This window comes from Eretmochelys imbricata, chromosome 3 (genome assembly GCF_965152235.1).
Source record: "Eretmochelys imbricata isolate rEreImb1 chromosome 3, rEreImb1.hap1, whole genome shotgun sequence".
Taxonomy (NCBI): Eukaryota; Metazoa; Chordata; order Testudines; family Cheloniidae; genus Eretmochelys; species Eretmochelys imbricata.
Window position 1 is genome coordinate 81,686,342 of NC_135574.1, and position 22,965 is coordinate 81,709,306.

Consider the following 22,965-nt stretch of genomic DNA (forward strand, 5'->3'; position numbering starts at 1 on the left):
CTTCCGCATCACTTACAGAAAATGAGTTAGTTAAAAAAAATCCAAGACAGAATAAATATTAGATGAAAGCTTTCAGAAACAACCCTATCTTCTCTCTTACACCTGTCACTCTAGGGAAGGGAAGCTTTTATTATGTTGATAAAGCACCATAATTGCAGGATTTGCTGTTCTCCAAGGGCTAAGGTGTGACTTTGCTGTGAGCGCAAAGTAACAGGCATTGTTCCACTGCTCCAGGAGCAACCTGGGCAGAAGACTGTGACTCAGGAGTATCACAGTCTCCTTCTCAGTTCCTCTACTGCTCTGGGGGAGGGGGAGGAGGAGGAGGAGGAAGTAAACTCTGTATGTTACCCAATGCAACTGTGCTGGCTCCATCTCTTCTTGCCCTGCCCAGGGAGGGGACATAACCACTCTGCGAAACTCTTTCCCTTCTGCCTGCACAGGGGGATAAGAGGGTGCCTTGCACTGCCTCACTAGCCAGGTTCCAAGGATGCACAAAAGCATCTCATGTTACAGGAATCATCTATTTTTATAATAAAAAGAAAAGGAGTACTTGTGGCACCTTAGAGACTAACCAATTTATTTGAGCATGAGCTTTCGTGAGCTACAGCTCACTTCATCAGATGCATACCGTGGAAACTGCAGCAGACTTTATATATACACAGAGAATATGAAACAATACCTCCTCCCACCCCACTGTCCTGCTGGTAAGTGAGGGAGTGAGAGAACCTGGATTTGTGCAGGAAATGGCCTAACTTCATTATCATGCACATTGTGTAAAGAGTTGTCACTTTGGATGGGCTATCACCAGCAGGAGAGTGAATTTGTGTGGGGGGGTGGAAGGTGAGAAAACCTGGATTTGTGCTGGAAATGGCCTAACCTGAAGATTACTTTAGATAAGCTATTACCAGCAGGACAGTGGGGTGGGAGGAGGTATTGTTTCATATTCTCTGTGTATATATAAAGTCTGCTGCAGTTTCCACGGTATGCATCTGATGAAGTGAGCTGTAGCTCACGAAAGCTCATGCTCAAATAAATTGGTTAGTCTCTAAGGTGCCACAAGTACTCCTTTTCTTTTTGCGAATACAGACTAACACGGCTGTTACTCTGAAACCTATTTTTATAATGTAGCTAACCAAGGATTTCAATTTTTTAAAATGTCTCCTATTTCTCCATTAGTGGGGCACTGTGAAATGAAATTTTTGTAAGTCCTCTTGGTTCAGAATTTTGAAATCAAGACAGTGGTATGGGTGTAAGTGTGGGCAAAATTGGGCCTGTTGTGTTTTATATTCTGTCATATTCAAAACTGAGTCACTTTACTTCGTTGAATGCTTAGTTTTACTTTGTGCTCATGTGCACAAATGACATACCATCATGCTCATCTAGGGCCAAACTCTCTTCCTGTTAACAGTCCCACTTTTTGATGAAACTACTTGTAGTTAGTTAGGTGAGCAGAATGTGCAGTACATGATGGACCCAAACAGCCCTGTGCAGTGTTGGGCTGTGTACACAGAGATTGCATCACAGAACAAAGGGATAATATTTCTTCTCAGGTATGACTGCCCCCCACTGAATATTGCATACAGTTGTAGGCATCTCATTACCAGAAAGACATGGATGAATTGGAAGAAGCTCAAAGAAGAGCAATCCTGAAAAATAAATACATTTAAAAAAAGGGGATTGCTTTTGAGAAAACATTAGAAGACTTAAATAAAAATCGCTGGCTTGGCTAAAAAACAGCATGAAATCTACAAATATCTGACCGATGTAAACACTAACAGGGACAAAAATTATTTTAGGGGGCTGTATAAGGACGTATATATATAAATGTATGTCTACGCTACAAGCACTACAGTGACAGAGCTGCAGCTACGTTGCTGTAGTGTAGACACTTGCTATAACCACAGAAGGGGTTTTTCTGTCTTAAATCTACCCTCTCAAGAGGTGGAAGCTAAGTTGACAGAATTCTTCCATCAACCTAGCAGTGTCTATACGGGGGCTTAGTGGATTTCAATTCACATCCAAGACATGTAGTTTTCACATCCTGGGGTGACCTAGATAGGTCAACCTAAGTTTTAGATGTAGACCAGGCCTAAGAATTTAGCAGAGGAAGCATATCCTGGACTTTTATTTTATTAGCATTTATTAAATACCCAGTGTTTTCTCTCCTTTCAGATACTCTGACATACCAGATAGACACTATGTTGCTCAAGAAAACCAGTTGTCTTCAATATCATGTCCAGATCGCCAGTTTTCTCAAACTCCCTCAGCAATTTCAATATCTATCACTTCATTAACAACAATGTCAAGAAAGGTAAGGGGGAATCAAAAACATTAGAGGAGATGATAATTTTGGAAAAGAAGGAATATAACATTTAATGTATTCTTAACTTTATTGTAAAAAACCCTTGTTTGTGAACTCTTGCAAGTTAGCAAATGAGTATTCTACATTGGAATAAATTCTGCTGGGGTTGTGTGTGAAATGGCTTGAGGAGATCTTCCACAGAGACTATATGACTTTTTTCCCTTTTTGATTGTATTTTCATGAAATATGTATAAGCCAACAAATGACATAGTACAGTAAAGTGACACACTCACCTACGCTAATGCATTAACTAACTGGCATGCACTGTTTCCTGAAAAAAGGTAAAGTTTTTCCAGGGAAGGAAAGTAGGGAGTGTATTTGCTTTTTCATGTTCATTTTCTCCAGTAGCAAAAAGAAAAGGAGTACTTGCGGCACCTTAGAGACTAACCAATTTATTTGAGCATGAGCTTTCGTGAGCTACAGCTCACTTCATCGGATACATACCGTGGAAACTGCAGCAGACTTTATATACACACAGAGAATATGAAACAATACCTCCTCCCACCCCACTGTCCTGCTGGTAATAGCTTATCTAAAGTGATCATCAAGTTGGGCCATTTCCAGCACAAATCCAGGTTCTCTCACCCTCCACCCCCCCACACAAATTCACTCTCCTGCTGGTGATAGCCCATCCTCTCACCCTCCACCCCCCCACACAAATTCACTCTCCTGCTGGTGATAGCCCTTGTCACTTTGGATGGGCTATCACCAGCAGGAGAGTGAATTTGTGTGGGGGGGTGGAGGGTGAGAGAACCTGGATTTGTGCTGGAAATGGCCCAACTTGATGATCACTTTAGATAAGCTATTACCAGCAGGACAGTGGGGTGGGAGGAGGTATTGTTTCATATTCTCTGTGTGTATATAAAGTCTGCTGCAGTTTCCACGGTATGCATCCGATGAAGTGAGCTGTAGCTCACGAAAGCTCATGCTCAAATAAATTGGTTAGTCTCTAAGGTGCCGCAAGTACTCCTTTTCTTTTTGCGAATACAGACTAACACGGCTGTTACTCTGAAACTTCTCCAGTAGCGTTACTCATCTATTTGTCATAAGTATTGTTGCATGTCAGTAAAGTGGTGGAAAGAGAGATACTAATTATTTCAGTCTAGTGTGAGAACTGTTTCAACTACTATATTACAAGTCAAGGTTGTGTAATGCCTTTCTTGTCATAACTTATTTTAAAACTATCTTGCTCAGCAGAGAAACTAACTTTCCCATAAACAGAAGTAAACAGTGGCCTATTAGTTGAAGAAAACTGAATTTTCCTAGTTGTAGTACTAATATATATCTAAGATTCATAGTGTGTTTTTAAAGGCCAGAAACCGCAATTTTGATCATCTAGTCTGACCACTGGTGTAACAATAGGCCATAAGAATTCACCCAGTAATTTCTGCATGAGGCCCATAACTTGTGTTTGAGCTGTAGCATATTATTTACATCCAGTTATGACTTACACTGCAAATGATGGAAAACCCAACATATCCTATGTTGTCTTCAATAGGCTATTTCTGTATATGTTTCTGTGGAAACATACAGATAAAATACAGAATTCTGCTCAGCACCATTTTGAAACAGCAAAACCATGCATTATCATCAGGGGATAAAATCAGTATTGCTCTAGAAGCCAGCTTGAGACTTAATTTTGGAGTAGACTGAAATGTCTCTAAAAATCTCTCAAAGATAGTGATGCCACAAGTAGTGTACCAACATCATAGAAAACAGCTACTGTGAAATTAAATGTCAGATTGCTTTCTTGCAGCACGAGAGAGTGATAAAGTTTTACTATTTAATAAGCATTGATTAACATATTTACAAGTTTTGATGTTTTTTTTCCCTTTTTGGAACACTGCTGTACCTAGATATGAAAACTGCCAAGTCAGTTGTTAATGCCTGGCTGATATCAGTTAAAACGTTGGGGTTTCATTCTTCACATGGAACCCAGTCCTGTATTTAACAAAAACAAAAAAGACCTTGCAACTGAAACACCCTACAAAGTTACAAAGCAGGTCTTTCTTGTCTTTTAATTGTTATATAATAAAATGGAGACATGATAGAGCAAAGTTATGATTAAATTATAAAAGTCAAGAAATTGAATTTTATTTTTTTGGCAGGAATCAGTCAACTCCCATGCGTGTATGTATGTGACCGTTTTGTATTATTATAGGGGTGGGGGGAAGGGGGGTGTTTGATTCAGATTTAAGTTACAATAGTACAATTATTCAGGAATAATACTATTGAAATTAATGGAGTCACATGAGGAAAATTTAGTGAGAGATTAGAATCATACTAATATAAGATACGGTTATGGAAACCATAACCAGAATGTTTCTATTCTATACTGAGTTGTTAGCTACAATGCTGGTGTAACCGTATGTCCATGATTTTCCTTTAAAAAAATCTCAAAACAATCGAGCAAGTGATTGATTGCATATAAAATAACTACACCAGCCTCCTTGATTCCTAAAACAAAGATCTCACTTGTCCTGGTACATGGAAAAGGAGCCAACCAGGCAAGTGGCAAAGAACAAGTTCATTAGTCAATATCATACTATTGTTTTTGGGCTCCAGCTGAACCCTCAGAACAGAGTGATAGAGATATCTTTACCCATTTAAGCTCACCTCCCACCTGAGGTTTTTGCCATGGTTGTTGGCAAAGCCAAAGACTTTATCAAAACCAACAAACAGTAATACACAATAAATTGGAATTCAAACCAGCAACTTAATAGGGCTTAGAATAAATTTTAATACACAAAGCACTCCAGGAAATACTTCTCTTGTTTTTAGGGAAATTATTTCCTTAATTCAAAGGGAAGGTTATTGAATAATTTGTTGGCTAGTTCATAAATAAAAAGAATAATTCATCAGAAAATCTAATTTGTTCTTTTCATGTTGCCAACTTGTACTGATGAAAGTGTCAGTTGTGTAATTCCGTACAAGCAAAAGGCAAGTTTTAAGTGTCTGAAAATCCATTATATATAATACAGAGTAGATCCCTACTAATTCATATGGGTAACTAGGAGATCCATTGAAAATTAATGTGCAAACTAGCAATAACCTCTCCAAGAATAATGCATCATAGAATGTTTTTTCATTGTTTGTTGGTTCTACTTTAGGTTTATTATATTATGACAGGGTCGGGCCGGATGGTTACAGGAGAGTAAAAGAAGGCGGATATATTAGCCCCAGGTTAAGTAGGTCCCTTTTCCCTGGGTAAGGTAACAGGGAAGGTTCCAGAACAATCAGGAGCCTTCTGGAGACAATTAAGACAGGCTGATTAGAACACGTGCAGCCAATCAAGAAGCTGCTAGAATCAATTAAGGAAGGCTAGTCAGGGCACCTGGGTTTTAAAAAGGAGCTCACTTCAGTTTGTGGTGTGCATGTGAGGAGCTGAGAGCAAGAAGCACTGAGAGCGAAAAACGCAGACTGTTGGAGGACTGAGCATTATCAGACACCAGGAGGAAGGTCCTATGGTGAAGATAAAGAAGGTGTTGGGAGGAGGCCATGGGGAAGTAGCCCAGGGAGTTGTAGCTGTCACACAACTGTTCCAGGAGGCACTCTAGACAGCTGCATTCCACAAGGCCCTGGGCTGGAACCCGGAGTAGAGGGCAGGCCCAGGTTCCCCCCAAATCCGCCCAACTCCTGGTCAGACACAGGAGGAGTCGACCTAGACTGTGGGTTCAGAAAAACGGCCAAGCTGAAGGCTACTGTGAAGTTCCAAGGCGAGCAAATCTGCCAATAAGCGCAAGACCCACCAAGGTAGAGCAGGAACTTTGTCACAGTAGACAGCTTGTGGAACTTTGTCACAGTATTAATAAGTGTTTAATAAAATTAATGAAGTTTTATAGACTTCAGAATAATACTAATGTTTGCTTAGATATAGGGTGGTTGGCCTTTTGCCATTTTCGTGCAAATAGTAAAGTGTGTGGATGAGGAAAATCCTACCGAATAACAAATTTTGATAAGTAGTAACATTCATTTCTAGCTGTCAGTCCTACAAACTACTACAGGAGTCTGAAAGTGAAGCTGGGCTTTTTCCTTTCCATGCATCATCAGTAGTAAAGATTTTTCAGAACAAATTCTGCCCTTTGGTACCTCTGTGAAACCCTGTTTTGCTCAGTGGACTTGCACAGGAGTAGCTATTTGATTTCAGTGAGATTGCCCAGATATAGTGAGGGCAAAATTTGTCCCAGCTCACAAGCATTTGAAGTAGAATCTGAGTTTTTTAGACTTTAGACCATACACACTGGAAAAAGCTGTTCTACATTTGAGTTAAGCTAACTCAGTTGAACTAGCCTGATTGGAGACCCAGTGCTCATTTAGACAAACCTTTAAGATTGCCTGAGCTGATCATCTTGTAGCCTATGCTACATGAAAATTACCGTTTTGCTATCTTTTTTTCCTATGTTAACAGGAACTGTGTACTTCATTGTGAATGAACTAGACTAGGAAAGAACTCCCTGTTTCTTTCACTCTTCTCACTCCTGATGAATAAATCCCTTCTACGGCCATGTCATGGAAAAAAAAAGTATTTTTCAGTCAAATTAACTCAGTAGTGACAAAATGGTGGCCAAGTATAATTAGGGAACTGCATCCTAGCGTAGCAGGAAACCCAGGTTATATAATGGCCAGGTCACATCATGTTAAAAATGTTAAACTGTGTGTACATTGATATTAAGAGAGGAATTTCAATTGAGTTAGGTTAACTTGATTGAAAAGATTTGGGGGGGGTCCATGTAGACCTGGTCCTAGACTGGATTTTTACTTCATTGAGAATTAAATTAATAAACTGAACATTCAGGGAGTTCTTTCTTAGTTTTTCACAATATGCACACAGTTCCTGCTGTTCACTTTGAACAAAGGTTGCAAAAACCATAAACTGAGGCAATTGCACCTTAACAACTCCAGCTAAAACACCTAGTTCTAAGCTTTTTTTTTTTTTTAGGAGTAGCCACTTTCTTCCTGCCTCTATGTATCTTAATTTACAAGCACCTGGTAGGTTTCTCAACTTTCTACTCTCACAAAACCGACCACCCATGCCCTGCTCCTTTGCCGAGGCCCTGCCCCCACTCACTCCATTCCCCCCACACCCCACTCCCATCACTTGCTCTCCCCACCCTCACTCACTTGCTCATTTTCACTGGGTTTGCTCAGGGGGCTGGGGGTGGGGACAGAAATGAGGAGCTCAGAGTGCAGGAGGGGGCTCCAGGCTGAGGCAGTGGGTTGGGATGTGAGAGGAGGTGAGGGCTCCTGCTGGGGGTGCGAGTTCTGATGTGAGGCCAGGGATGAGGGATTTGGGGTACAGGAGGGTGTTCCATGCTGGGACTGAGGGGGTCAGAGTATGAGAGGGGGCTGTGGCAGGGGCTTGGGGGGTGTGAGGGCTCTGGATGGGGGTGCAGACTGGGGTGGGTCTGAGGGGTTTGGGGTGCAGGAGAGTGCTCTGGACTGGGATTGAGGGGTTTGAAGGGCAGGAGGGGGATCAGGGCTGGGGCGGGGGGGGGGGAGTGAGGGCTCCGGCTGCCATGTTAAATTCCCTCCTACTTCCTCAGCTTGATTTCTGCCTCACTCAGAGCAATATACAGAAAGACAACTGACCTAACCACACCTGGGCACTTGTTTGTCTCCTCATCATACTTTTGTCAAGAAATAACATCAAAAGCCAAAGTGTGGAGGAACCCAAACCACCTCAGCAGTATGTCTTGCAGCAATGCTTTAAGCTTTGGAGAAACTTTCAGTACCACAACTAAATGAGACAGGTTCTGAAACTGTGCTAGACAAAACCAGATTCACAGGGTGGGGCAGAAGCTCTTTTGAAGCAGCCTCTGACCAGAAGTATAGTGAAGAGGAAACAGAGTCAACTATAGTGAACACTGGACAATCCAGGTACCTAAAGGAGCACTCAAAGATAAGGCACTTGCCAAGAAGTTAAACAAATTCTTTGCATTGCTCTTCACTGCAGAAGATGTGAGAGAGATTCCCAACCTGAGCCATTCTTTTTAGGTGACAGATTTGAGGAACTATCCCAGACTGAGGTGTTAGTGTAACACTGACAGACCCCGGTTGCCAGCGGGCACAGGGCTGTCCCTACCCATATGCAAAGTACGCAGCTGCATATAGGACACCAGGAAATTTAGGGCACCAAATTTCCTGGTGCTCTATGCAGCTGCGTGCTGCTTCAGCCCCTGCTCCGCCTCTTTCCCATAACCCCTGCCCCTGCTCCGCCCCAGCCCTGTCTCTTCCTGCCCTAGCCCTGCCCCCACTCCACCCCTTCCCCAAAGCCTCTGCCCCCACACCCCTGAGGGCTGCAGCAGGGGTCGAGCCTGCACTCACCAGGCGGCTGTAAGTGCAGCAACCCAGCCCCAGCCCCATCCCCCTCTGTGCCACTGGTGAGTGCTGGGGGGCAATTCCCCTCTGCCCCCCAGTCCCAAGGCTGGGAGCCAGGTGAGCAGAGTGGAGCAGGCTGGTGCTGGGTCGCTCCACTTCCCGCCGCCCCGTGAGTGCAAGAAGTGGAGCGGGAAGTGCAGTGATCCGGCTCATACTGGGGGGCAGTTTTCCCCCGCCCCCAAAGCCTGCTCCTGTCCCCCCACACAGGCCAGGGGGAGCCAGCCCTGCACCCCATGGAGGCCTGGGGCCAGCCCCCTCCTGCCCCCCCCCCCCCCCCGCAGAGGCCTGGGGGGCTGCAAAGGGCACCAAAATGGCTAGGGACGGCCCTTGGCGGGCAGGATTAAACCTGAAGCTTAACGCGTGAGCCTCTACTGTATGAGCTAAAAGCCACATGGCCCTTAGCTAAGGCTGTAGAGCAGACTCATTAATCTCTACGTAGTCTCGGTGCCACTCGAGGGAACAGAGCACCACACCTAAGAGGTGTGTGGGTTACATCAGTACAGGAGGTTTTGGAACAAATTGATACATTAAACAGTAATAAGTCACCAGGACCAGATGATATTCACCCAAGAGTTCTGAAGGAGTTCAAATATGAAATTGCACAACTACTAACTGTGGTATGTAACCTATCATTTAAGTCAGCCTCTATTCCAGATGATTGGCAGGTAGCTAATATAATGCCAAGTTTTAAAAAGTTCCAGAGGTGATCCTTGCAAATATAGGCTGCTAACCTACTCCTGGGGGGAAATTCTGCACACATTTTAAATTTCTGCAAAATTCTGCATATTTTATTTGTCAAAAACATAATATAATCATGCCATTTTCAATTTTGATAATTTCAAAATACCTGTCAGCAAGTGTGTCTGTAACAATACAGAAAAGATTCAGGAAATGTTATTTGACAAATAGTTTCCTTACTAGTCATATTAGTACATCTATATGGCGCCACATAGCAGATGACAATACTAATATTTCCATGTATGTCAAGCACAGAAGACTTTAAGGGTCTACACAGCAAAGAAAAAAACAGCAGCTGACTTGTGCAATTTGACTGCATGGTACATTTGGTCCTGCTTCAGCACATTGGACTGCACTGATGACCTCTTGACGTCCCTTCCAACCCTACATTTCTATGATTCCATTATTCTATGTTGTTGCAATTGACTAAAGTGGTGAACAACATGTAAACACTGTAGTACAATGATTTAGCAAATACTCAGACCAATTTACAACTAATAGTTATTTTGCCCCCACCCCCCCCCCCCGCCGCCAAAATGTTAAACTCCTCACTAAATAGAGAATTCAGATCTTAGGAGCGAAACTGTCAAGGTTCCTCCCCACTCTGAACTCAAAGGTAGAGATGGGGGTATCTGCATGAAAGACCCCCTAAGCTTATTCTTACCAGCTTAGGTTAAAACTTCCTTAAGGTACAAACTTTCCCTTGTCCTTGAACAGTATGTTGCCACCACCAAGCGTTTTAAACACAGAACAGGGAAAGAGGCTACTTGGAGACCTCTTCCCCCAAAATATCCCCTCCCCCAAGCCCTGCACCACCTTTCCTGGGGAAGGCTTGATGATAATCCTCACCAGTCGGTACAGGTGAACACAGACCCAAACCCTTGGATCTTCAGAACAATGAAAAAGAATCAATCAGGTTCTTAAAAGAAGAATTTTATTTAAAGAAAAGTAAAAGAATCACCTGTGTAAAATCAGGATGGTAAATACCTTAGAGTAATCAGATTCAAAACACAGAGAATCCCTCTAGGCAAAACCTTAAATTAAAAAAAGACACAAAAACAGGAATATACATTCCCTCCAGGACAGCTTATTTTACAAGCCATTAAACAAAAGAAAATCGAACGCATTTTCTAGCTAGATTACTTACTAATTTCACAGGAGTTGTAAGGCTTGCATTCCTGATCTGTTCCCAGCAAAAGCACCACACAGACAGACCAAACCCTTTGTTCTCCCCCCCATCCCCCTCCAGATTTGAAAGTGTCTTGTCCCCTCATTGGTCATTTGGGGTCAGGTGCCAGCAGGGTTACCTTAGCTTCTTAACCCTTTACAGACAAAGGATTTTGCGTCTGGCCAGGAGGGATTTTATAGCACTGCATACAGACAGATGATTACCCTTCCCTTTATATTTATGACCGAAACTATCTCAGCAGAGAAGATAGAGGCAATTTAGAACACTGCGACTGCTCTCTGGAATTCCTCTGCCCACAGAGCCCAATGAATGGCTCAAGTCCATGGCATATTAAATAACCCACATTGTTCATAGAACTGGCATTACTGTAGCACAACAAGCAGCGCTAACTTGAGATAATCTGTGTTCAATCCCAGCCCCGTTGAAATCATGGAAGTGTTGATGTCAATGGGATCAGGATTTCATCTGCTGGCTTTGAGAGATAGATCACATGGCCCACCCCATTATGGTCAATAGTGTGGGGAAAAGGCTGCATGTCTATGCACAGTTATAAGGCGGTGCAGTCTCCTCTCCTGAGCGCTCCCTGGTCAAGTATGTATACCTGCAGTTTTTCCCTCAATTTCCTCAACTCACGGTGCCCTGTCAGCCGCTGCTCTTGGTCAAGCAGGTCTTTGGTGACTCAGCCTGTGTGCAAAACAAACAAACCCCTTCTGTGGTACACAATCCAAGTATTCTCAATGTCCTTCAGCTCTTCCTTGGCTCTTCTAAAATAGTCCAACAGGGCCAATCATGGTACCCTTAGCTGGTATATCCTTCTCTGCAGCCCTCCCTGGGCTTAGTTTTTAATGAGGGCCCATTGCAGTACCCTCGCTTGGTCCAGTCAGGTTGCAAGGTTCCTACTCTGGAATTGAGCAGTGCCCCAAGGGCTTATTCCCAGGGGACTCCTTGACTCTACTTGAGTCCTCAGTGACACCAGTCTTCCTGCTGAGCCACCACTCTTGGAGTCAGTTCACCGACCACAGCTCCTCACCAAGTCAGTCCCAGTGCAGACCTCTTCCTTAGGGTGCCACAGTTCTTATTCCCTTCTTTAGGGCATAGCCACTTCCTACCAGTGGTTGGAGGTGGGGGGAGGACCCAGTCCCACCTACTGCTCCAGGTCCCAACCAGGGAACCTTTAAGTATAGCAGCCTCATGATGCATCCCTTTACTAATTGCTGCTCTTTGTTTCCCTGAGCCACTTCCCCATAGCCTCTTAGTTGAGTCCCAGCAGCCAGCCAGAAGTTCCTTCCTCACTCCCCCAGTCCCCATCAGTAACTACCTGCTTTGGCCCTTGTAATCAGCCAGGAGCACCTCTTCGTTCCCCAGCCCCTGCAGCCAGCCAGAAGCACCTCTTACTCCCTCAGTCACTGCTAACAGATTGAACTCATGCTAGCCCTGCAGCTCCTTTTATATGTCCCTGCTGGGCCCTGACTGGCTGCTTCCTGCCGTCTCTCTCATTGCCTGGTTCCCCTGCATCCATTCTAGCTCACTTGGAGGACCCTCTCCTCTGCCCTTTTCTGGGGCGGGATGAGGTAGGGTCATGAGGCCTCCAGCAGGGGACCTCAGGGCCTAGTCCACCCCATCACAACAGTATAGTCAATCCTCTGAGAGTAACCATTGCAGTATATGTTCTCTGGGCACTGTATCCCTTACTGGAGTACTTTTCTGCCCACATTTTCCAGGCTGCAGTGATACAAATATAGTCAGACAGCATGGAAGTTGTGGATACACAAATATGATTGTACTGTGAAAAAAGCTGCTGCATGCACACAATGCAACAGTATTTGTTGTAACCAAGTCTGATAAGTCTTGCAGACTGATTACAAAAACACTGTTGTGCTTATTGTGTAGACAGAGGCCTGCATTGTATTCAGTACGCAGCCAACATGTTAAGAAGTTTGGCCACCAGTGCTGTATAAAATATCTGGCTATTATGATCAAAGCTATGGTGTTGTAATACAGTTCACTATAGACTTGCTCATCCCTTTATCCTGAAAAAACCTTGAAATGTATATGTAATTAGAACACAAGAGTTGTTTCTCAGACAATCATAACACAAAGCCACTTATTGCTCAACAAAATTACGAGTCTACTTAATAAAAGAACTGTTCTGCTGACTAGACTGATGACATCACTGCAACTTTCCTGTACTTCCTCTTTTTTCCACACTCCCAGATTACTGCCAATCCTATCTCCATTTGTATGACAAATGTATTTCTGCATTAATAAAAATGTCCCTGTCTCCCCTTCCCATTGTTGCCGGCACTCAGTGCCGAGAGGCAAAACAACAGCAGGGGTTGGTTCGCTACCCGGTATGCTTTACCCAATAATTACAACGGGGTGGAGAAGCAGAAAAGTTTATTTGCAGCTGCAAAAAGGTACAGGGAGAATAGAATCTCAAATTTTGCACCCAGAGCAGGAAGTTACACAGGCTTTTATACATTTTTTTTAGCATATTTATTTAATAGCAAACTGCCCTAAGTATTCATATAGCCAGCCAATTTAGTTACCAGCTAGTTTTTTTTGTTTTTTCTATTATTTGTTAAAATTATACATAAAGCTGCTTTATTTAGCATTTTTTTTTATATTTGCTTTGTTTGGCCTTGTTTAGTTTCAGGCAGTTTGACTTTGCAACATATTGTTGCAGATTCTCAGCATAACTGCTGCGAGTGCCTCCAGGCGGGAGGGCCAAGGACGCTTGGGCCAAGTGCGAGGGGGCTTCATAGACACTCGTGGTTTTCCATCCCCTCGAGTTACCTAGTGGCCATGCCCCAGTGTCCTTAACAACTCCCTCCTTTGAGAACACTCAACAGCCTTGGCTTTGAGTTTTCTCACTTGGGCTACTTATTTTTTTATAATAGGATTTTGCATAAGCATTTTGTGATAGCCCTGAAGAGAATGATTTATTAACTTTTGCAAAAGGGCCTTGATACATAATACTGCACAGCATGATACTATTAATACAAGCAATACAGGAAAGAGAAGTTTTAATAACAGGCTAAATAAACCGCCAAGCCAAGACGACAAACCCCAGCCTGAAAACAAGGTTTGCAATCAATTGCTTTTTGGGGCAGTATAGGCAACCTGTGCTTTGGCTTGGGCATGGGCTTTAGCCTGTACCATTTTTTTATAGATTTTATAATTGCTATTATTTATTATATATAATATAAAATTGGGGCTCGACGAGGGCACAAATTTTTTTGGGGGATGCTAAGAGATAGTCCAAAGCCAGCCTGTTTTGGAGGGAAAATGTTTTGAGCTGCTGTACCTTTTTATTTAATTTTTTATTGCTGATTTTAAATTATTAACTGAGTTTTTTAATTTTAAGGCAATTTTTTTAAGTACTATTTGCAGCTTTATAGTATAGCAGCCTATGCATGCCATGGCTGGCCCAGAAAACAGTGGCGCTATTTTTAGTACAGAGCACCCTACAAGCTTTTTGGTTGTGAGGGAATTTTTTATATTGCTTTTTAATGCTGTAGTTAGTTGCTGCAGGGCTTTTTTTTTTTTTGTGACTTAATAGGGGTGTTTTGGACATTTAAAAAAAATTTTTTTTTTTTTGGGCAGTGTGGCAGTTATGGAAAGATGAGGAACTCCATGAGCTATATAACAGCTGCCTGTTTAGTTGGCTGGCAGCACCTTGTAAGCCTTTTGGCCACATCCAAAATAGTGACCCTGTAGGGCCCAGTAAGGACTGTTTTTTAAGGGGATTTTTGGGATATTTAAGGCTGCTTTTTTAAACAGTTTATATGCCCCTAAGGGGGCATTTTATTTTTTTGATTGGGTACAAGTGGGGCGTTTTTAATTGTGCTGTTTAAATTACATTTGCTATAGGGACCATTACAAATTTACTATTGGCTTGCTATATTGGAGATATTAACTGGATGGCAAGTTATATTTTTAAATTTTTTTTTTGTGCGAAGATTTGTAAGTTTTTTTAAAAGGGGAGGAACCATTACATTTATACTACTGTTTTTTTTTGTTTTTTATTTAATATTTATTAGCTTACTGTGTAATAACACAGGAGCTTTTTTTTATAGGACACCTATAGTAATTAGATTGGATTTGGGTAAAACATAATATTTTTTTAGTGAGTACTGCAGCTGAATACTTTTGGTCCTGATAGGTGGCTTGCTGTAAAGAGGTTTTATTTTAGAACAGCGAGTCTGGTTTTTTTTGCTTTTTGGTGGCGGCTAATTTTGCTAGGGTTAGGGGCAGTATGTCAAGGGGCATTTCCGTTTTGGGGGACAGTGGAGTTGGAGCACATACCCAGCAATTAGTTTGGTTTATTAAAGTAGCAACATGGTCCGCAAGCAAAACAAAGGAGTTATGCTTTTGATATACACAATTTGGAAATATCAATACAATGAATAACAATGTTACTTAATTAATTATTATTAGAGTTTTTTTAATTTAGGGTTTTTAGTACCTGGGTGGGCCCATTTTAGCGTTAAGATGCTTATTATTTGTGTTTTTTAAATAGTAGCTTTAGCCCGAGACTGTTACTAGATGAGGAATCAGCAGGTTGGATGGTCCACTGTTTTGCTGACGAGGGGGCGGGTACTGCCTTTAGACGAGAGTGATGGATTTAGTTTTTGTGTTTTTTGATTTTTGCCACTGTATGAGAGACCAGCAGGACGGTATAGGGTCCTTTTTATTTTTTTTGGAGAGGCTTGTTTTTTTAGGTACGAACAAGCATAGGGTCACCGGGCTGTAAGGAGTGGACAGGAGAGTCTAAGGGGAGAGGCTGGGAATTCTTGGTATACCTGTGAAAAGACAAGAGAACAGCAGACAGGAAACACACATACTGTGACAAAAAAACATTACCTAGCTTTTATGTTTTTGATAGAACCGGGGTGCTATTTATAGGCCATGCTTTTTTAAACATAATTTTAAAGGGACTAAGCCCTAATTTACCCTTAGGGAGAACGCGGATACGAGGTAGGACGAGGGGCAAAGCATTAGGCCATTGCAGTGAGGCTTTTTGGCACACTTTTGCGAGATGTTGTTTAAGGGTCTGATTGGTACGCTTACTACACCACTGGCTTGTGGTCTCCAGGGCGTATGGAGTTTCCAGGGGATCTGTAAGGCATGTGAGATGCTTTGAATGATTTTTGATGTGAAATGTGTTTTGTTGTTAGATTTTATTTACAGGGGGAGTTTAAAGCGAGGAATGATTAATAAACTTGAGGGCCACTGTTCTGGCAGTGCAATTAAGGCATGGGAAGGTTTCTGGCCATCCGCTGAACCGATTTATTATGACAAGGAGATATTTGAACCCTTGGGTCCGGGGAAACTTAGTAAAGTCTATTTGCCACACTTGTTCGGGGCCCGGAGTGGGTTCTAGGGCAGCTGGTGGCACAGGATGTTCCGGTCGGGGGTTATTTTTTGGCAGACTAAGCAGTTCGCTTGTACTTGGGAGCCAGGGGTTGGAGTCCGGAAGTGATAAAGTATTTTTTTATTAGCTGGATAAGTGCTTCCCTGCCAGCATGAGTGGTTTGATGTAGTTTTTGCAGCACTGGCCGGATTAGGCCCTTTGGTAGGAGGACCTTTTTTTCCTGGGGAATGGAGCCATTTTTTTTTTTTTTTTTTTGGAGATCAAGTTTGTTAGTTAGCTGGTTTTTTTGTTTTTTTTGTTTTGTTTTGTTTTTTTAAGAGTACTGAGGGGTTGGAAGCTTCCCTACTGATGGGATAAGGGCATGCATATGGGCATTTTTAGTCTGAGGGGATGGCAGGGTGGCAGCATGCTTAGCCTCTGTATCTGCCGTTACCTTTGGCCACATTTTGATGATTTTTTTTTTTTGATGGGCTTTACAGTGTACTACTGCCATTTCCGAGGGAAGCTGTACGGCTTCTAGGAGCCGGAGGATTTGGGGCCCGTACTTGACTGGGGAGCCTTGGGCTGTCAGCATTTCCCTTTACTTTTATAGACCAGCATGAGCATGTAGCACACCAAAAGCATATTTTGAATTAGTAAAAATGTTGATCTGCTTTTTTTTGATAGTTTAAGTGCACGGGTTATGGCTATTAGTTTGGCAAGCTGGGCAGAAGTCCCAGCAGGCAAACCTTTAGCTTTTACAGTGTTATGGAGGGTCACAACAGCATAACCCGCTTTTTTTTGCCTATTTATTACAGTATTGCTATTATTAGTGTACCATTTATAATTTGCATTTGGGAGGGGTATATTTTTTAAATTTGGACGGCCGGAGTACTGGGCATTTGATTTTTAAACAGTTATGTTTTTGTTTTTGGCAAGAGAGTGGCTGGGTTAAGGGAGGGGCAAGGCTGTAAGGTGACTTCAGAGATCTTTAACAGCTTAGCATGGTACCAAGCAATCTGAGCCTGGGTGAGCCAAAGCCCTTTTTTTGCATTTAATAAGGCTTGGACCATATGGGGAGTATAGATTTGCATAACCCCTCCCAATGTTAGTTTCTTGGCTTTTTTAAGCACTAGGGCAGTAGCTGCGACCGCCCGTAAACATGCCGGCCAACCTTTTGCAACCTGATTCAGTTGCTTAGAAGAATAAGCCACGGGACGTCTCTATGCTCCTAACAGCCGTGTGAGCATTTTTAGGGCCATTCCTTTTTTGTTTATGTACATACAGCTGAAATGGCTTAGAGAGATCCAGCAGGCCCAGAGCTGGGGCTTTTATTTATTTTTTTTTTAGGATTTTAAATGCCCTGTTAGCTTTTGGGATCCAATAGAAGGGGTTATGATTTGCTTTTTTTATATAGTTGTACAGGGGTTTAGCCCACAGTCCAAACTTTGGGATTCATATTTTGCAAAAGCCTGCCATACCCAGAAATGCCCTGAGCCGCTTATGATTACTTGGGGTAGGAATTTGATAACTTTTTTTTTTTTTGCTTGAAAGCTGATGCTTTTTTTTGCTGTACGTGAAACCCAAGGTACCATACCTTTGGGAAGGCGATTTGAGCCTTACTTTGTGCTATCCGATATTCCTGGAGTCCAGTAAAATTCAGGAGGCTCACGGTGGCTTTAAGGCAGGGGGTTTGGCCCACAGTGGCAATTAACAAATTATTTACATACTGCAGAAGGAGGGGCTTTTTATTATTTTATTTTTTTAGGTTTTTGGCCAGAGCCTGGCCAAAGAGGGTGGGGGAGTTTTTAAATCCCTGGGCCAACACTGTCAAGCAAAGTTGCTTTTTAACTTTTTTTTGGTTTTTTTACTTGAAGGAGAAGATTTTTTGTGACGGGGTGGCAACTGGGATGGTAAAGAAAGCATTTTTTAGATCGAGGACTGAAAAATGGGTATACTGTTCCCCTATAGAAGCCAATAAGGTATACGGGTTAGGAACAAGAGGGTGCAAAGTCTTAAGCCGTTTATTGACTGCCCTTAGGTTCTGTACCAGCCGATACATGCCATCAGGCTTCTGTACGGGTAGAATGGGAGTGTTCCAGGCTGACTGACATTCCCGGAGAATACCATACATTAGGAGTCGATCTATAGTTTCCTATAAACCTTTTTTGGCTTCCCTCTTGATTCGATACTGTTTTACTTGCACTGGGCCTTTTCCTGGAGTAATGGGGGTCTGGTGGGTGGCCTTTCCTGGAATCCCTGATGCCCACACGAGAGGGTACACCTGGTCTTCCCACGGGCTCCATTCTGGGGCTTGCATGGCTGAGGGCTCAACTGCAAGGGTCACGATCCATGCATTCTCAGGGGGTAAGGTAAGGGTTATTTCATCCTCAGTAAAATGCAGGGTGGCACCGAGGCAACAAAGCAGATCCCATCCCAGCAGAGGTGTTGGACACTCACAGAGGTATACCAGCTTGTGGGATATCAGTCCTGTTTCCCAAAGCGCATTCCGCTGGGGCATACACTGGGCACTTGGTGTCCCTGCCTGTAGCTCCCACCACAGTAAGGGAATCTGCTACTGGCAACTGAAGGGGTCGATTTACAGCAGTTCGTGCCGCTCCAGAGTCCACTAAAAAATCTATTTCTGAGCTTCCCACACGCATCTTTACTCGGGGTTCTGAGGGTAGGGTGGTCCGTCTCCCCGACGCCCCTATTCCTGCTCTGCCATCGCCATCAGAGGCACCCCCCTTTTCTTTCCTCTTTGGGCACTCATTTTTCCAGTATCCCTCTTGTTGACTCAAGACACACTGGTTGCGACCCAGTAGTCTCTCCTGCGAGCCCGGACGTTCGTGTCCGCGGCCCCTTCCTCCCCGGTCACTTCCCTTAAAAGTGCCAGCCTGTACCGCTGTTACCATTAGTCTTACTTGCTTTTCCTTCTTTTCTGTCTCTCAGACTATAAGCTCGGTTTGCAGTCTCTAAGATTTGTGCCATGGTTATGCCCCTTAAATCCTCCTTTTTTTGTAACTTTCTCTTAATATCAGGGGCTGCTTTGCTCATAAAAATTCCCGATGATCAGGCAACTGAGTCAATTATTAAGGGGTCTGCATTAGTGTTCTGTCAAATTGTGTCCCGCATACGCTGTAGAAAGGCCCCTGGGCTTTCTTTTAAATCCTGCATTACTTCATATGGCTTCGCCCAATTATTATGTCAGATAGCCGAGTGACGGAGTCCATGCGAAAGCAACTCCTTATAGGAGGTAAGGCGGATCATATCCCCATGATCATTTGGATCCCACCTGGGGTCTGCTCGAGGGACTTGTGCATCCGGGTCAGGACATTAATACGATCCCGGTCATACCGTTTCTGCGCCTTCTCCCTTGCTTTGGACACAACCTGTTGTCTTTCAACCTCAGACAATAGGGTTCGCAGGAGGATGTTACAATCATCCCAGTCTGGCTTGTGACTACTGAGGCACCCCTCAAAAACTGATATAAACCTGCTTGGGTTGGTGGAAAACTCTTCTGCCTGTGCTTTGAAAGCAGCCAAATCCACAGGATTAAAGGGCACATGAGTATAAACCTGCATAGTCGTGGCCGGACGCCTGTCCGATCCAGACCAGGCGACTTTAGTTTCGGTGATTAAGGGGTATAGACCAACCATTGGGGACTTACAAGGTGTGGGTGTAGGGGCCGAAGGGGACACTGGCTCTGCCATTACAGTGGGGGTGAGGGTCTGGGGACTAACATTAGCCTACCGAACCAGTCGGAGTCAGATTACAGTGCTGTAAAATATCTGGTTGAGTACATAGTCAGAAACAAATGTGCATACATATGTTCATTCCATTTCCTTGTTCTCTGACAGAACAGGAGTAACTGAAGAATCGTATTGTAATTAAATGACCCTCCTGGTGGCCACCACTCCTGGTCCTCTAGTTGATACTGAGGCCAGTCAACTGTACAGAATCATTTTAATTGGCTCTTAGTCATTGGATCCACACCAAATACTTTCCAGTTTGCTAGAATGCATTCTAGGGGCATACACTGTGCCCTAACCCCCAAGCTCTGTCCCTGTCCCATATCTACAGGGTAACTCTGGGCGTCCCCAGGTTCCAACAGAGCATACAATCTGGATTTCAAAAGGTTCCTACCTTATCCAAGGGACGGGTTCCTCACCGTCGTCCGCAGCTGCTTTTCCCCTATGTCCAAGGGACCGGTTCCTCACAGTCGAGGAACTTTATACATAAAGCTGCTTCTCCACTATATGAGTGCGTTGCACTGTTGTGCCCTCTGGGGTTCATCAAATCGCGTCTCCTCCAAGGCCCCCGATGAACTCACTGGTGCGCGCTGGGCGTCTGTTCTCGCTGCAATCCTCGACCTCCAGGAGGGGTCCGGGCAAGGCTAAATAGCAGCCTCGTCGCCCACCCAGGGACGCCAAAAGCTGTTGCCGGCACCCAGTGCCGAGAGGCAAAACAACAGCAGGGGTTGGTTCGCTACCCGATGTGTTTCACCCAATAATTACAACGGGGTGGAGAAGCAGAAAAGTTTATTTGCAGCTGCAAAAAGGTACAGGGAGAATAGAATCTCAAATTTTGCACCCAGAGCAGGAAGTTACACAGGCTTATACATTTTTTTTTTTAGCATACTTATTTAATTTATAGCAAGCTGCCCTAAGTATTCATATAGCCAGCCAATGCAGGTACCAGCTAGTTTTTTTGTTTATTGTATTATTTGTTAAATTATACATAAAGCTGCTTTATTTAGCATTTTTTTTTATATTTGCTTTGTTTGGCCTTGTTTAGTTTCAGGCAGCTTGACTTTGCAACATATTGTTGCAGATTCTCAGCATATCTGCTGCGAGTGCCTCCAGGCGGGGGGGCCAAGGACACTTAGGCCTAGTGCGAGGGGGCTTCATCGACACTCATGGTTTTCCATCCCCTCGAGTTACCTAGTGGCCATGCCCCAGTGTCCTTAACACCATCTTTTCTACCTCCCAAGCCATCTAAAACCTCATCTCTTCTACTTCATCAAAATACCATTTCTTTACTCCATGTTTGATTATTATGGCTGATTCATAGAAGCATTAAATACTTCTGTGACTCTCCATTTTTCTGCTGTTCTCTAGTGGCAGCTCAGCTTTGAGTTGGTGAGCTCTAGTTGGTCAGAGATGCTAGTATTACTGTTGATAGCTAACATAGGTCCTAGGGAACAATAAGAAGAATGCAAAAAATGGGGAGGTGATGCATTTTTATAATGCTACCATGCATTTCTTCCATATCTGTGTAAGGGGAAGGTGTCCTAAGTTCTAGCATTAAAGATGGAGATATGGAACAAGTATAGGGAAGCTTCATTTTTATTAGAAAAAAAAAAGACTGAGAAGAGTAAGAAAAGCTTAAAATATGTCCAGTGAGACCTGCGCTACAGATCCACTTCAAGAAATCAACCCCTATTCTGAATGACCTCTTCGAAGTATTCCCAGGCTTCCAGTAGCATTTTTTAACTTTTGACTAAAAGCCAACCCATATTTACTGATCCATGGCTAGGTGCTTAAGGCAGGTTTCACTCTGGACCCTGTCCTTCCAAGTAGCTCAAAAAAATTGTATACTGAGGTAAAGTTCACTCCTGGTACAGGGGAACCACCACAAGGCCCATACTGTCAAATTGTGGCTTAAGTACTGCATAGCCTTTGTGCTGGCCCAATGCACAAGGTTGAATTTCATCCTCAGTGAATAAGAGCACCAGAAATTAACTGGCACTAGAGTTTGCAAATGTGCAGTTATATGTAATGCTATGAACAAACTGTAGAAAAAAGTCCAGTAGAGGAAAGCGTTCCCATATGTGGAACTGCAACTCTTTACCAGATGGCTCAGGCAGGCAACTAAGTAATACATGTGACAGTGTGTATTGTTATCAGCCTTGGATTAATAGACAACTGACATTCCGTGCCCCAAGCAAAGTCCAGATAGTGTTAGAGACTTGCTGCCTATGAGCCAGTATGGACGCTCTGCAAGGAGTTATGGGAATACTCAAAGGATGGCGACATATGCTAGGTTATCTGGTGTGAACCATGGCCATCCTTTTATCCTGCTGTATTGCCTCTATATGTCAATCAATTACACCAGCACGTCAACATTTCCACAGTGCCATTGCTCATGCTACTGCACACTCTTCCTCATAGTGATATCAAGCATCTTTTCCCCTTCTTCTTGGAGGGCATATTCATGCCCTTTCTTTTTCGGGCTGAGTGGAATCCTGTGAATTTGCCATTTGCATCAATTGCTTTTTCACAGCCCCTGTTGCTATGATTGTGTAGTGACCTATGCAGAGAGTCAGAGACTGCTTTACATTATGCATTTCTTGTACCAGTTGCACTTGCATAATTTATTTGAATGAGTTTTAGGATTTTGGCAACAGGCTTTGCTCTCTTTGGGTGTGATCATAGCTGCATTTTGCCTTGCTACAGAACTATGTAGCTCAGCATGTGGACAATGTTGCTCTGCACCCTTAGAACTGATAGGATAACAGCACAAAGCTTTTGATGTACTTTGCTCATCAGTCCTTCATAGCAGTGCATATTGCCTGATCCTTCCCCCTTTGCACACTGTACAATGTACAACACAATTGGAACACGTGTAATTTATCACTTTGTATCTTTAGTTGCAAGGGTGGGGGGAGAGAAAACCTTTTGAAGTGATAAACACCCATTTTTTCATAGTCTGTGTGTATAAAAACATCCTCACTGCATTTTCCACTTTTATGCATCCGATGAAGTGAGCTGTAGCTCACGAAACCTTATGCTCAAATAAATTGGTTAGTTTCTAAGGTGCCACAAGTACTCCTTTTCTAGTTGCAATATAATAATCACAATGAAAGGATTGCTTTGGATTTCCAATGTCCAGTCTCTTGTTATGAAAAAATAATTGATCTTTACTTTCTTATTCTATTCA

General features: G+C 43.3%; 1 protein-coding gene across 1 annotated transcript in view; it reads left to right on the top strand.

The window, feature by feature from the left end:
- The window catches only part of CRYBG1 (crystallin beta-gamma domain containing 1), a 153,005-nt gene that overhangs the window by 49,971 nt on the left and 80,069 nt on the right, over positions 1-22,965 (top strand). The window contains exon 2 of the mRNA XM_077812884.1: positions 2,173-2,311. Coding sequence (XP_077669010.1) covers positions 2,173-2,311 — 139 coding nt within the window. The remainder of the gene's footprint in view (positions 1-2,172; positions 2,312-22,965) is intronic.